Source organism: Austrofundulus limnaeus, unplaced genomic scaffold, assembly GCF_001266775.1.
Source record: "Austrofundulus limnaeus strain Quisiro unplaced genomic scaffold, Austrofundulus_limnaeus-1.0 Scaffold305, whole genome shotgun sequence".
In the NCBI taxonomy this organism is placed as follows: domain Eukaryota; kingdom Metazoa; phylum Chordata; class Actinopteri; order Cyprinodontiformes; family Rivulidae; genus Austrofundulus; species Austrofundulus limnaeus.
The window spans coordinates 164,412-181,127 of record NW_013952707.1 but is presented as its reverse complement, the minus strand read 5'-3'; the positions used below and the strand labels follow the sequence as shown (position 1 = coordinate 181,127).

At 39.1% G+C, this 16,716-nt stretch overlaps 1 protein-coding gene across 1 annotated transcript in view; it reads left to right on the top strand.

The window, feature by feature from the left end:
- The window catches only part of dusp27 (dual specificity phosphatase 27), a gene marked incomplete in the record, with an annotated part of 23,991 nt that extends 10,783 nt beyond the window's left edge, over window positions 1-13,208 (top strand). The window contains 4 exon segments of the mRNA XM_014021765.1: window positions 4,444-4,562; window positions 6,228-6,459; window positions 6,629-6,846; window positions 10,024-13,208. Of these exon segments, the coding sequence (XP_013877219.1) occupies window positions 4,444-4,562; window positions 6,228-6,459; window positions 6,629-6,846; window positions 10,024-12,677 (3,223 nt within the window).
- Window positions 13,209-16,716: the final 3,508 nt, after the last annotated feature.

Below are 16,716 nucleotides of genomic sequence, written 5' to 3'. Positions count from 1 at the left end.
CAAAATAAGTATAAATAAGTATTTATGTGTGTACAAGCTGTTTAGATTGTCAAAAAGCCTGTGTTTTTAGAGTTATTAATGAAGTTCGTGTACTCAGACCAGTAATATTTGGGGTCACAAGTTTTTGCCATGGATATTTTGTGGGTCAGAAGATGAAAAGTTCGGGAACCACTGCTCTAAGCTATATTTTGTGGAGCTAGTGTGAATGGTCACAAGACATCCTGCCTCACTGTTAGAGGGAAATATTTATCTTGAACTGGTGCAAGAGGAAGTGAGTAAAATACCATAATAAACAGATATTATACAGTATTTCTTAAACGCATTCTTTAAAGAGTTTTCTACTGATATATAATGAGAATTTTATGCCTGCATGCATCTTTAAAGATTTCTCTCTGTTTCAACCCTTCAGTTCTCCTCAGCTTATTTCCTTGTCATTTCTCAGTTAATCATCCTCACCTGTTCAGTAACCTCCAATCAGTCCCCTTCCCAGGTGTTGTTCATATTACATGTATGCACAGGAGCAGTGAAAACTACACCCAGTAATGCTATATTAATAGAGACAGGTGAAACTCCACTGGACATTAGAAGAATAAAATTATCATTAGTATATGGATAAAAATGAAAGGTAGTAAGGAAAATAAGGCAACTTCAACAATTTTACAAAACTGCTGGGAATATTCTAAATTCCAGAGTAATGGTTTTGGATGGATAGAGGACAAATGGGTTAAAATGTATGGATTAGAGGATAAGGAAATGGCACAGTTTAATGCAATTAGTGCTATTCCTCCATGGCAATTTCCTGAGGTAAATGCAGGCATGAGACTTCTTAAAATGAATAATGATTGGAATTTAAACGAAATAGGGGTAAAAACAGACTTATACCTAAGAAAATCATATAGCAATTATCTTAAAATATATTCTGATGGTTCTAAAAACACAGAAGGATATGCGGGAATAGGAATATTTATTCCAGAATTTAAAATATATATATTTCTAAACATTTATCAGATCAAATATCTGTATTTCCAGCTGAAATGGTGGCAGTCATAATTAGTTTGCAATGGGTAGGAGGTTCGACCAGACAGGGTGGTGGTGTGCACAGACTCCAAAGCAGTAATTGAAAGTATTCAAGGAAAAGGAAATAATAGGAAATATTTAATATTAGAAATTCAACACAGTTTATTTAGGTTACACAGGGGTGGCATAGATATTTGGTTTTGTTGGGTACCAGCACATGAAGGAGTAAAAGGCAATGAAAAGGCAGACGAATTAGCAAAAGGGCTTTAGAGGGGGCAATAACAATTGCTTTTGGGAAAGGAGAAGGGGAATCAGCAATTAAGAGTAAAGAAATAGAAATGTGGCAAAAAAAGGTGGAATGAAGATTAAAAAAAGGAAGGAGTTTATATAAAATACAAAATTCAGTGTTAGTTAAAAATATTAATGAGAGAAACAGAAGAGAAGAAATAATAATGATGAGATCAAGAATAAGTCATACCTATTTAAATTATATTTTATATATAATTGGGTGAAGGATGTGGAGAAAAGAAAATGTTGAGCACGTGTTGATGTATTGTAAAACATATGAGCCTAAAAGGGAGAAACTGAGAAGTGTAATGAGGAGGACAGGACAGGAATGGAGTTTAAAGGGTATATTGGGAACTTAAGGAAACGTAGATGATATTTACAGATTAAGGAAATAATTATTTAGCTATCTCTATGATACAAAACTAAAATATAGGATTTAAGTGATGTAAAGTAGTGTTGCTACACACTTGTGTACAGTAGGTGGCAGTATGCACCTGAAAGTTGCTTGCGATCCGCCATAATAGAAAAGAAGAAGAAGAAGGTGTTGTTCATTTCCTCGTTGCCTCAGTTTGTATTTAATCCTGGTTCAGTTCTCATAGGCTGTGTCCAAAATGACAGGCTGGGTCCTCTGGAGGACAGACTACCCGGTCGAGGTGGGCCGGGTCCTTGATAGACCGGGAAGACTGGAAATAAAGAGGCTGTGAATTTGGACGGTCTAGCCTCCCCTCCTTACCCCGGCGTACGTCTTGTCACCTAGCAACTGTGACGACGCTAAACAGAAGCAAAACTAGATCAAACATAGAAAAATATCAATAAATTAGCATTATTAATATTACAAAACAATAAAATTAACTTAAAGGTAACATTTGAAGAACTAATTGACCCGCTGTAGGTTCATGTTTATTTTGCGTTTTNGTTCATGTTTATTTTGCGTTTTTATGACAAAAATAATATTTAAAAACACGTCTATACAAATGATAAAAGTATTAGAATTACAACTGCTAACAATTTTAAATTTTTATATCGCTATATTTTTATTTAAAACGTATTCTTTTCTCTCGCTTCGTCCGCCATTACTAGCTTAAAAAAATCTTCAGTCGGGCCGCAATGCATTATGGGATATGCTGGGCCGGGAAGGATCCATCAGACCTGTCCTTCAAATCGTATTTGTCAGCCGCATCGGAGGAGTCTTCGGTTTGGGACGTCCTTCGTCACGGTGCTATGACGGATGCGGCCGACAAATTCGGCCTTCGGAGGACCCGACCTGCTGTTTTGAACACAGTCAGAGAGGCACTGGTTCACTATTTGGCATGTCCAACTGTTCTGTTTCTCCTTGTTGTTTCTCCATGTCCTTAGAGTGTTTTTGTTAGTTGCTGCCACGTCAGCTTTTTGTTTTATTTTCATACTAAACATCTTCATTTTTGTAAATCTCATCTCCATCTGGACTTGGGTTCATTCCTTCGCAAAACACAACAGTAACAGTAGCATGAAATGAGTTGTATATGCACTCTAAAAATGAAGTGTTGAATTTACTAAACAAAAGTAAGTCTACTGGTTCTACTAAACTGAACTGAGTAAATGTAAAGCAATTTACACATTTTCTTTTAAGTAAGCTGCTCAGTTTACTCAATCAAGTTTAGCTGAACCAGTTTGAATAAGTAAATTCAACCCTTCATATTTTAGAGTGTGTAAAAGTATTTTCTTAATTATTTGAAGTAATTTTATGACTTTTACATAAGCGATTTTCTTATCAATAAGGTTTTTGTGATGTGTGCTATTGAAGGGGTTCCCAAACCTTTCCATGCCATGTCCCCACAAATACTGTAGCATTAACTTCTGACTAAGGACCCTCTTTGCAAACCCACAAACAATGCTACAAAATATGTAAAGAAATCAAAAAAAAGTTTAATAGGTCTTCAAGATGGAAGAAGCATAAACTTTTACTTTTTAAATTCCTATTCAATCATTATTGCATTTGTTTAGCACAAGACTTTTATTAACTAACATGTTTTAAACACTATTATGTTCCCACTTATAAAACATTTTAACAAACTGTTGACAAGAAGAACAAAACAACAAATATAAACCTCGTTAAATAACATTTTAATATTTTATAATTTATATTTTAAAATAATGATCGAAAAACAGATTAAATGTTATGATTATTATTTTAAATGTTTATTAGATTTACTTTTAAATGTTTCCTTATGTATCTCAGTAATCCAGGTAGAAAAATCAAAAAGAAAAAATTGGTAGGTCCATTGGAAATGTTTCATCTCTCCTCCAAGAGACATCTTCAATCTGAGGAGTTTCAGGTGAACTCAGCCTTATAAGCACTGCTTCCACATGGTGGACAAACAGATTGGTCACATGCAAAAGAGGACCATCAGCCCAACGATTGGTCGTTAGTGCCTTGATTAGCTCTATTGTTCATAGAGGGTCATGTGTTCCATCACCTGACTGTCGTTGGGCCCTGATTCACACCTTTTGCTCACAGGGGGCGGAGTCATACTTGCAATAACAGCATTGTAGAAGGAGGACAACTGGGCATGAAGGCCTCCACTTCTGTTTAATGGTGGAAGGTTTTTCTTCACAAAAATGGCTTCCTTTACTCCTCTCTCAAACCAGCGTTCCTTTCTATCAAGGATGAGAACATCTTCATCCCTGAAAGAGTGACCGCTGGCCTGTAGATGAGTGTAAACTGCAGAGTCCTGACCTGTAGATGAGTGTAAACTGCAGAGTCCTGACCYGATGATGTAGCTYSTCTGTGCTGGCTCATTCTTTTGAACAGTGGCTGTTTTGTTTCCTCGATGTATAACTGATCACATTCCTCCTGACACTTAACAGCATATACCATGTTACTCTTGTTTGTGCCGGAGAACTGGATCTGGAACTGGAAATTTGGGATTACAGTAAAGTTGCGCTTTTGTTTCTTTAAAAATCACGTTGACCAACAGATCCCCAAAAGATTTTTAATTATCTTTTATTTATCCAAATATTACAGGAAAAAAATGGAGAAAACTTTTCAGCAAGTCACTTAACAGATATGTTGATTTTAGAACAAACTCTTGTGTGACAAAGAATGAACTGGGTTGTTTTTACATTTCTTAGTTGTATTTTCATGTATTTTTTTCCTAGTTTCTCCATGGCATCAGAGTCCAGGTTCTCCATGATCTCTGGATCAGATGCTGCGAGCATCTTTATGGAGCCCATCCACCTCTCCTCAGGTGTTGCTGCCAAGAAAATCATCAACGAGGGTCAGAATAAAGTTTGAAAGCTTCTTCTTCCATTTTCAGCAGCATCTCTCAACATCCACTCAGTTTGTTGGAAATATACATTTACTTTGTTTTCAAGGCAAAATATTATGTTTGTATCCAAGTGTGTTTGAAATACTGTAAACTAAACAGATCACATCATTTACTTAAAACAACTCAGGAGGGTTTGTTTTAATTTAACTTAATAAAGATTTGAAGTTGTAGGAGGATCAGGGATCAGATCAGAACCGACAATCTTCTTTTCTACCAAATACAGAATGTGAAATAATGAGCTTTAAATGGGTCAAACAGACTCCACTCACAGCCAGTCCTCATTCCAGTCTTTCAGCTCGTTAACGAACATAGAGACAACGGCTCCTCATGACAAGATGTTTCTTGCTGGAGCAGCAGAGTGACACTAATGGAGGGAATTAGCCTCTGAGATCAGCTCCCATATCAGACATCAGCAGCCTAATGGACAATACATGTTTTATCTGCTGCTACAGCAGATGTTTTCTGTGTGATTCGGATCAGAAACACTCAATGGATGCATGAGTTCTTCAGGACGACAGTCAGAAAGCTTTTTTATTCCCTCTGGAAGGTGAAAATGTCATGGCAGCATGTATTAAACCACCAGGGGAGCCTTTATTGTCATCATTATGAAGACTTCAGGCTTTTAATATTTAATATGAAACTCTGCTATAAGAGAAAAATGTAACAGGTGTAAAAGCATGTGCACTGTGTCTTGTTAGCAGGTGACACAAAAGATTAATTATTTATACAAATCCATCAGCCAATCAAATGAAAAAAGTCATTTTTCTAAAGCCAGCTGAAAACCAGAACTAAATTAAAACATGCAAACACATTGACATTGAGACAAATACAGCTTCTTGTCTCTATTTTATTTCATTTCTAATAAGACAGCTAGAGGGTTACAAACAGCCCTCCACAGGGAGCAATATAGTTTTTTGCAGGTTTTAACAACAAGGCTTTTCAGATCTGCACTGTGAGCAAATTTTAGAAATTTTTCTAAAAAATTACGATTTGCATTACTTTTCCTATCTGTCACTTAATAACCAATTAAATCATAAAATATTGTGCATCTTGAGATTCCTACTGCTAATGCATATTCTACTTATTTTATGCAAAAGCTCTGTTAGTTGAAATTTGCCTTTTTAGTTGTTTTGCTGCTTTTAGGTTTTAGCGTAAGTTTTAGCCACAATTAGTTAACATTTTGATACCCTTACAGTTTAACTAGTATTTTACTACATTTACTCAGCATTTAGGTAGTGTAGCAACTGAAAAGTGTTTTACTTATTTTAGCTAGCATTTTGCTCTTAGCATTTGCCTTGGGATGGGCCAAAGTGGAGGTTGCTGAAAGATGTTTGTACCTCCACATCAATAAGGACTAATGATGATGATTTCTTACTTTTAGCCTTGAACTAGCATTTTTCACTTTTAGTTATCTAAACTTTTCACTAGTATTTTGCTGTTGCTTGCATTTTGCTTCTTTTAGCTTTTAGATTATGATTTTTTAGTTTTTCCAATCCAGTCTTAGATTCTTGAGCAAATTTCTTCAAAACCATTTTGCATTCAGTGTTCACACTGTATTTTTCTCAAAAATGTGTAGTTTCTCTATAGATGATGTAAATAATTCCTCCTTCTCAGAGCTGCCTCCTCGAGGCCTTCGCACAGAGTCCATTCCTGAGTCCATGCTGGAGTCTGCCGAGCAGCTGATGGTCGAAGACCTCTACAATCGTGTGAGGGACATGATTGATGACCGCAGCCCCTACAACACCCCCTGTGTGCTGGACATCCAGAGAGCCATGATCCAGGACCGGCTGGAGGCTCCCATTAACCCCGTAGATGAGGTTTGGCCCAACATTTTCATCGCTGAGAAGTAAGTCACCAGCATAAGGTTTCATAAAACATTTCATTTATTACATGTAATTTTAAGTTTTTGTTGGATTTTCATTTTTATTTTATTTTTTATTTATGTTTTGCGTACCGAAAACAATCTGATACATTTTAAGGTGTATTTTTCTACAGATTGTATTTTTCTCTCTCAGGTCTGTTGCAGTCAACAAAGCGCGTCTGAAAAGAATGGGCATCACACACATACTGAATACCGCTCATGGGACAGGTGTCTATACCAATGAGTCTTTCTATGCTGACATGAAGATCCAGTACCTGGGAATTGAGATGGATGACTTCCCTGATGTTGAAATCTCACAGCACTTCCGATCAACAGCTGAATTCCTGGACGAGGCTCTGCTCACGCACAAAGGTATAGAAAGTTATTTATTTTATCAGTTAAAAGTTAAAAAAACATTTTGACAGACCAACTTCACCATTATAAAAGCCAAAGAAGAATACATCAGACATGAATTAACAACATGTCTAGATCAGACCACATTCCAGCAAGGCAGGTTTAGCTCAGCATATCAAGTCCAAGACCCAACAACAAAAGAAGTTTACTTTACTGGTAACTCGACAGTCCCTTCGTAATTCCAACAACTCACAGAAGGTGGAACAACATACTGGAGCACAAACAAATGCCAGGGAGACAGAGAAGTGGCTGAAGAATCTGACAGAGAACTCACCCAGCCAGAAACCAAAATCCTGTCCAGAGGACTGAACTTTGCGGTCACACCAAGAAGAATTCCTCTCGTTGAGTTGATCACACACACAGAATCAGCTATTCACAACAACAAAATCCCAGAATTTGAAGCAGAACAACTTAGGAACAAAGTTTCAGCCTGTCTCAGCAATGTCAAACCACCACCTGCCAACATCAGTAGAGAAGAGAAAGAGACACTCTCACCACCCTCAGCATGGACAAGAACATCATCCTCCTCCCTGCAGACAAAGGAAGGTGCACAGTGATTTTGAACCAGAAAGACTACCATGAGAAGGTTATGACACTCCTTAGTGACACGACCACATATGAGCCACTGAAAAGAGATCCAGCAAGTGGTTACAAGAAGAAGTTGATAGAGTGCCTGAAAAAGTTAGAGGAAGACAAGGCTATTAACCGCATTCTGTACCACACACTCTACCCAGGTGAGACCACTCCTAGTCTGTATGGTTTACCCAAAATTCACAAACAGGATGTACCGGTAAGACCTAATGTTAGCATGATTAACTCTGTCACTTACAAAGTTTCCAAATATCTAGCGTCAGTACTTGGTCCGTTAGTTGGAAGTTCAGATCATTACATGAACACCATGGACTTTGGGAAGAAGGTGAGGGATGTCATCATGGAAAGAAATGAAACTATGGTCTCTTTTGATGTCACATCACTCTTTGTGTGCATTCCTGTTGATAAGGCGGTGGATGTGGTCTGTGTAAGATTAAAATCAGACACCACTCTAAGCAGCAGAACCACTCTTTCCACAGAACTAGGGTTGCCATCTTTTAGAGATTAAAAGGGTTTTGTAACCTGCTGCCTGATTAACYCCAGAAATGTAAYGCCACATTAAAGTTGGTGTTTTTATTTTCTCCTTCTGATAATCGGACGTTTACCTACATAATGTGTGTACGAGGGGGGGTGGGGGGGGGGGGCAGGCAGGCTGTTCACACAGATGACAGCGCGTAGGAAAGGAGGAGGGGGGGGTTTATTTCTAGCGGGTTGGAAGATGATGTTATTTAATGTTTTTTAACATCCTACAAGCTCTGAAATGCAAACTAAAAATGGAACTGAGGTTTTGACAAAGGTCAGTAGCGCGATTTGAACGCAATTTTTTTAGTTCATTACACACCCGCCACGTTGGTGGGTGCGTTGTTTAGATCTACACGCCACTTCATAATTTTACCTGCATTTGGCCAGTGGCGGGTGCTAATTTCCACCCCTGCCCTAAATCCAGACCCAAACCAGTCATCATTCGGTATGTTGCGTGTGTTTCAGAGAAACTGAGATGTTTATCCCATGGCTTTCAAACCCCAAAACACATTACGACAAAGACTGGTTCACCCCAAAGATCCAGTTCCCCAGAACAGAGTAACATTGTGTATGTTGTTAAGTGTCAGGAGGACTGTGATTAGTTATACATCTGGGAAACAAAACAGCTATTGTTCAAAAGAATGAGCCAGCACAGACGAGCTACATCATCAGGCTAGGACTCTGCAGTTTACACTCATCTACAGGCCAGCGGTCACTCTTTTAGGGATGAAGATTTTCTCATCCTTGATAGAGAGGAATGTTGGTTTGAGAGAGGAATAAAGGAAGCCATTTTTGTGGAAAAAAAAGGTCCACCATTAAACAGGGGTGGAGGCCTGCGTGTCCAGTTGTCCTCCTCCTACAACTCTGTTATTGCAAGTATGACTCAGGCCCCTGTGAGCAAAAGATGTGAATCAGGGCCCCAACAACAGTCAGGTGATGGAGCACATGACCCTCTATGAATAATAGAGCTAATCAAGGCACTAACGAGCAATCGTTGGGCTGATTTGTCCACCAGGTGGAGGCAGCGCTTGAAAGGCTGAGTTCACCTGAAACGCATCAGACTGAAGAAGTCTTTTGGAGGAGAGACGAAACGTTTCATTAAAAGAAGAACCCGTCCAGAGAACCTACTATTTTTTCTTTTTAATTTTTCTACCTGGATTACTGAAATGCATCAGGACATTTTGCAAAACCTAACACAAAAAAAAAAATTGGGGAAAAATTGATTCGTAAAGAATACTTCCTTTTTTTTACCCAACCTCAAATTATGATAAATAACCTGTTTTATAACCAGGAATGATATTTAATTAGGTGGTGGTTTTTGATTCTTTTTGAAGCAGGTCATTTTTTTAATCACCTGCTGCCATGAAAGGAGAGCCGTTATGTAATTGGTTGTGTCTGACTGTTATTAAGAAATGTTAAGAACCACAAAACATACCTTAAAGAAACTTTCAGAAAATGATCATTGAATGAACATCTGCAGCCGATTAAAATGAGTGAATAAGTTAAATATTTCATTTCTCAGAATTTAGTTTATGAATTAATTTGTCAAAATATTTGACTTTTTCATTTTCCAAAGATGTTTTCAAGTCTCTGTTTCCAGGAGATTTGTCATTTATTGAAATATGCTGTGAAGGATGAAGCATAATGCTCTTTTCTATCACATTTGAATTAAAACAGTTTTATTCATCTATCCTTGAGAGGTTATTGGTGACACATTTAAACAAAACAGCTGATCTCTAATACCTCTACAGCCCACTTTCCAAGAATGTTTTATGACTTTGTGGCTTTTATCAGTGTTCCTGGAAAAGGATGATAGTGTCCACTGTGTTTATAATTCCTTGTAGCTGCAGATGATTATTAAAGAGTCACCTCAGGACAGTTAGTCCCAAATATTAAATACTAAATGTACTTTTAATTCCATTGTTTTTTCAACCCACACACCAATAAATTTACAATTAGATGTTGAAGTTTCACTGTCCTTCAAAGCCCACATTTGGTAATGACTATTTCCATTTCTTGCAGGAAAGGTTCTTGTGGTTTCCATGATGGGCATCAGTCGCTCTGCCATCCTGGTAGCGTCTTACCTAATGATCTTCCAGAACATGACAATCATGGAGGCCCTGACCTCCATAAGGAAGAAACGTGCCATCAACCCCAATGAAGGTTTCCTGAAACAGCTGCGTGAGTTCAACGAAAACCTGATGGAGGAGCGAGACGATGACGATGAAACGCTGAGCCAGTGCTCCGTAATTGATGCTCATGCTCGCGCTCAGATCTTTGGTGAAAAAGAAGAGACAGATGAGGAAGAAAACCAGAGCATGGTGGGGGTGAAAGCTCACTCCATTATGATGGAGGAGGAGGAGGATGGAAAAAGTGTAATGAGTAGTGTTGCTTCTTCTGCAGCTGCTGCAGCACTCAGGAGTGGGCTGATTGGGGTCCAGAATGGGGTAGATGGCCAGGAATTGGGTCAAAAAGAATTGATTCTGCCAGACCAGAATGGCAAGGAGTACTGTGAGGATGATGATAATGATGATGGTCTAGATAGCATGATCCATGAATGGCAGCGCAGAAATGAAAAATATCAGAGTGACGACTGGTGGGAGGCACAGCTCAATAGTGAGGCAGAGGATGGAGAATCCCTCACAGGTGGTTGTCTTAAGAAGACCAAAAAAGTAGGGGACACTGATGAAGAGAGTGTCACCAGTGAGGACATACGAGCTGTAAAAGAACGTTTAAAATGCCACAACAAGAAACTGTCCTCTGATTCGATGTCCACCACCAGCTGTACGAGTTATTCAGATCTTTGGAAACAGCGACTGAAGGAGATAGAAGAACAAGCTGCAGCCCGCTACTGCAAGAAAGAAGACGATGAGGACAGTGACAGCACCACCATGGAAGGAGGACAGAGGAAGATTAACGACGAAGTTGACAGTATCTTCTCTGAAACAAGCTCGATGTACAACTTTTGTCAGAAGAACAAGGAGAAAATGACACCTTTGGAGCGTTGGCGCATTAAAAGGATCCAGTTTGGCTGGAACAAGAAAGATCGAGAAGATGGAGAGAAAAGTTCTGTCTGTGATGGAGAGGAAGAACCCAAAACGCCATCCCTGCAGGATGTCAACCTGACAGCATACCAAGCATGGAAGTTAAGGCAGCAGAAGCGTCTTGGTGAGGAGAACACTGATGAGATTCTAGAGCTGAGCCGGGGAGAGGACTCTGCAACCATCAAAAGGAGGCAAAGGCGTGAAGAGATTCTGGAGCGTTCCAAGAAAACTTTAGAAGAAAGTCAATCTATATGTGGGTGGGAAACAGAGAGCTGTGTCAGCGGTGGTACGATACCTCTGTCTGCTTTTTGGGCTGGAGCTGGTGTCACAGGGCCACCAAATGGCACCAATGATGACAACATGTCCATGCTCAGTGGGAGATCATCCGTCATCTCCTCAGTTTCACAGCCAAGAAGTACAAAAACCTCTCTGTCTGTTGTGCCCCCGGTACCTCCAATCCTTCCAGTTCCAACAGTACAAGGGCCTGGAGGTGAACCAATGGTCAATCTTGCTAGCATCCAGAACTGGATCGCTAATGTTGTCTCTGAAACAATCAAACAAAAGCAAAGTGAAATGAGCCTGCCTCCTCCATCCAGGGCTGGGTCTGAACTCAGCTTTGGCGGGGGACCAAGTTTGCTTTCAGGTCGTGGTGCAGAAGATGATAAAGCATCCATGCTGAGCGGAGCTTCCTACTCCAGCACTTTGTCCAAGGATCGAGGCAGAGTGGCATCTGTTCTTTCAGCTGGGGGGTCGAGCAGTTTCTCGGGTCTCAGTGATCGAGGCTCAGCCCTGGGCTCTGACTTTGGATCTAGTCTGGGACCAAAGAAAAATAAGATCACCACCACCAGTGTCCCTCTCTTCAGCCTTTTTCAAGACCAGGTCAACCTGGGAAAACTGGATGCCATGGACAAGGAAATCAAATCTGAAATGAGGGGCAAGATGGCTACCTATGAAAAGAAGAAGATCCTGGAAGACAACAAACGCAGTACCCTGTACAAGAAAAAGAAGCCAAAGGAGGATGAAGAGGAGGAGGAGGAGGAAAGGAAGAAAAAAGAAGAGTTTCTAGAAGAATCAAAGAAAAAGGAGAAAACAAAGAGGAGTTATGGCTTATCAGGGTGCCTTAATCTTAACCCATCTCTGGAGAAAGACAAGGACACCAGCATTGATGACTGGCTAAAAAGTGTCAGACCTCCTCAAAAGAAACTGTCCTCTGGTGCTGAAGATGATCCGTCTCAAGATCCGTATGATGAGCTTGATGCCTCAGCTTCAGAGTTTGACTTCTCAAGCCGCAGAGGCTCTTTTGCTGTTGAAGATGAAGATGAGGACATGTGTGGCATTGCATCCTCATATCGAACAAGATTATGTGACAGAACAACAAACAAAGATACGGAATATTCCTGTAATGGATTTGTTCAATCCCCCAGCTTTATCAGAGCAGAAAGATCACATGGAGCATACAATAAGACCAATGCAGATGTTGGCAATGAAGAGGAAGATGATATTGCAGCCTTCCTCACTCAAACCAGGCAGAGGATCAGGGCTCGGGCTATGGCTGAGGCTGAGGATGATGAGGTGCTCACTGCATGGAGGGCTCAGCAAGAAGCTAAATCTCAACAAAAAAGGGACACTTAACACTTTTGCTGGATTAAATACAAACCTTTAGGCCCCTCTCGCGCATTACATAAAATATTAATCAGAACGTGGATGGTCTTTTCAGGGTTCTTAATGTTAGACTCATGCCTTGGCGACAACCATGATTGTGATAAGGTGATGGAGACAACCTAGAACAAACGTGATGATATGGTGACATGTGGTCTTCTAGCGCAAAGCTACATTCTAATGGAGTCCAAGAATATGCTAGGCAGGGTGGGCACACAGAGCTTGATGAGAACAAATTTGCGATCTACCCATTCACGTTCTGATAGGTTGAGTAGGTCATTAAGAGCGTATTGGCATCTTCATCCTGTGTGATGGGGGTTTTAGTGTTTCTCTTATGAACAAAAACCTCTCCAAGCTAACATGGATGTTTTGCTAAATTACTTTTTCCTGCAGTGTTTGCACCTTTTATCCACAGCCATTTTGATTATTAAAAACATTTTAATGCCACTCTTTATAAAGTGATGAATGAAGAAACTTATTCGAATAAATTCAGTCGTCACAGTATTTTTCTCCTGTCATTAGCTGATGTGTCTTTAAATTGCAAATTTGTGAGAAATGTTTATGACCAAGCTCCAACTACGTTGTGCATTGATTTACCTACAGTACAAAAATAGCCAAAGTGATTGAAAATGGGTCAAACATTAAGCTCACTAGCCTATGCTTGTCTTGGTCCTTCATATTTGTTTTACTACACAGTCTTTGGCCAATCTAATGTAGGTCAATCAATTTACTTTGTAAGCTAAACGTAAACAGAAAGGCTTTAATTTTTCTAAAAGGCAAATTATATTAATTTACCATCACACATCTTACTGCTGAGGCTTTTTACAATGGTTTGTTTATTTTTTCCCAGCACATTTTAGGTGTAAAATTACTTCCACAGACATTGTACTATTTTAGCTGTAAATATGTCAAAATGTTTATCTCATTCAGGCGCTGCTATGACTTGCAGGTTTAAGCCCAGGTTGCATCAAGAAAGGCATCAGCTGTAAAACAATTGGCAAAACTTATAAGCATTTTTTCTTGCTCTGACAACACCCACAAAAGAGAACCGTCAAAAGATAAACACCAATGACTGCTATTACGTTTCTAGAATAAATTTATCCTGCTAAAGTTTCTCACCCTTTTACTTTTAGCATAGCAGTTTTGCTATTTACTTAGTCACTTACTACTTTTAGATTTTAGCTTTTGTTGCTACTTTTAGCTAGCACTTTACGACACTTTAATTTTTAGCTAACATTTTGCTCTTTTAGATAGTAATTTACCATTTTTACTTGTTGCTAGCTTTTGATTACTTTTAGCTATTGTTTCATCATTTTAGCTATTATTTTGTTACTTTTAGTTTTTATAACATTTTCATGGCCTACTTTTATCAAAATGCAATATTAAACATTTTGCTACTTTTAACTTTTATCATTTTGCTGCTTTTAGTGTTTGTTACTTTTAATCATTGGTGGGCAGCGCTATTTCAACATTTAGATGCACAATTTCTAAAGCATTGGTCAATTTATTTAGGTCCGCAAGTTCAAAAGCGCATTATGCTCAAACAAAGTTAACAGAAGCTAATCATCAAGCGCTAATCCGTCTCCATTCACCAGAAAACATTCCAGTGACACCAGGGCTGTGTCCAAAATGAGAGGCCAGGTCCTCCGAAGGCCGAATTTGTCGTCCGCTTACATCACAGCACAGCAACAGAGGCTGTCCAAAACCGAAGACTCCTTCGATACGGCAGACAAACGGGTCCTTACTTTGGCCCAAATTGAAGGACTGGTCGGATAGATCCTTCCCAGCCCACCATATCCCATAATGCATTGTGGCCCGACAAGAGATTTTTTAGTATGCTAGTAATGGCGGATGAAGCGAGAAAAAAGAATATGTTTTAAATAAAAATATGGTGGTATAAAAATTTAAAATTTCAAGCGGTTGGTGTGATGTGATCTACAGAGATCACAACACACCAAGAGGAAAAGGAACAAGCACAACATCTGTATTTTCAAAATAAGACATGATAGGGTGGACTAATTTTGTCAAAATTCCAGCTAAACTAATCAATATATGGATATATTTCAACACAAATGGAAGCAGATGGAAACATGTAGCATGAAGCATATGTACACACACTATACAAGTAGATTTTATTCTGAAATCAGAAGTTTCAAAAGGACGACAGTGATACAAGTTTCAACCATAGATATCAAAAGCCTTTATATCTATGTTTTCAGCTGTGTTTGGAGTTCATCTTTCACAGAAACAATATTTTTTTGCTCTGACTTCCACATTTATCACTGGATTCATGCAATCTCCTTCCTGCACACAGTCCCTCCTCTGTACGTCGCACCAGAGCGGATCTGAGCGCTGACGCTGTATAAATTGGGGAACAGCTGTGAACTGCACACTGCAGTTCAGCAGAGCGGAGCCGCATAGTGTAAATCCAGGGTTAGTTCTGGTGCTGTAAGTTTAGACTACTGGAGGACAAACTGACCACATTTCCTCACTGTGCTGTTGTCTTTAGTCACTCTCCTCTACATGTTTGTTGTTATTACTTCTATCAATAGCATGTTTTCTTTGTCTCTCTACCAGAAGAAAATACACTTAGACCAGTCCTTTTGTGTTTCTCTGTGTCTCTTTCCTGTCCCTCAAACCCAGCCAGTCGAGGCAGATGGCCACCTGTCCTGAGCCTGGTTCTGCTGGAGGTTTCTTCCTGTTAAAAGGAAGTTTTTCCTCTCCACTGTTGCCAATGTGCTGCTCAGGATGGGAGACTGTGATGAAGTGATTCAGTGCAATCTGCTGACTTCTTTTGATTGACATTTTTTTGTAAAGTGCCCTGAGATGACATTTGTTGGCACTTGGCACGATCTAAAAAAACTGAACTGAATTAATAAAAATAATATAAATATGCAAGTATAATTACTTCTCAACTACCAGGTGAGCAAAAATCCACTGCAAAACAAATGAAACAGAAAACAATAAACCACTAAACAGGCTGAGTAATACTGCAGGCATGAATAACCCTGTAAAAGGAAATAAAGAAATACAGTAGCTCCTCAGACTATCTTTCTGTCTGTTCGGTTTTAGAAAAAGTGTGAAAAGAAATCTTGATTTTCAGTCTGTAAAAAGGGAGCCTCTCTGAAACATCTGAAAAACTCCAAGTAAAACATTTTCATAAAATATCTATCAAAATGAAATACTTTTAACTTCTGACTCTTAACTCATTTTGTTATGTTAGACTGATGCCTGGTGGACAAAAAAAGAAATGCAACCAATTTAGTATAAAAACTAGAGCTGTTGAGTTGAAGATATTTTTTAAATATTTACAGAAATCCTTCTAATTTTGTCAAATTATTATGACTGTGTGAGAGTGTTTTCCTGCAATGGCGTGATTATTTACTGTAGATATACTGAACCTATCGAGATGAGCACAGTGTACCCAGAGCCAGCCCTAGTTAATTTGGTGCAGGCAAGGTTTTAGGTGACACCCCTTGAGCAATTCTCTAAATCTCATTGCCAGTTGTCCAGGGCTATACTCACCCTGAAAATTTTGTAAAAGATTTACTCAAAACTGCAATTTCCAAACATTTGAAGATCATTTTACTAAAGTCTTGGGACTAATAAAACAACATAATATAATTTTTTATGACAGTAGAACACTGAAAACCAAACTTTTACCTGAGCTTTATCTGAGATCATAACTGAAGCTTCCATTATCCTTATTTTGTTTTCTATCAACACACTGAGCACCAGTAGTTAGTCTTGACTGCATCATATGATACTTATCAACTATACTCTGAGGAAAAGTTATAAACGTTTTTTATCCCTCATTTGTGGTGACCCCTAGATGATTGGCACCATGAGCAATTGCCTACACTGCCTATACAACTGGCCCTGCCTGCTAAAATTTTAAACCTGCATTTGAGATTGCTCCAACTTTTGTTTAACCTCTCTCTCTCTCTCTCTCTCTCACTCACTCACTCACTCACTCACTCACTCACTCACTCACTCACTCACTCACTCACTC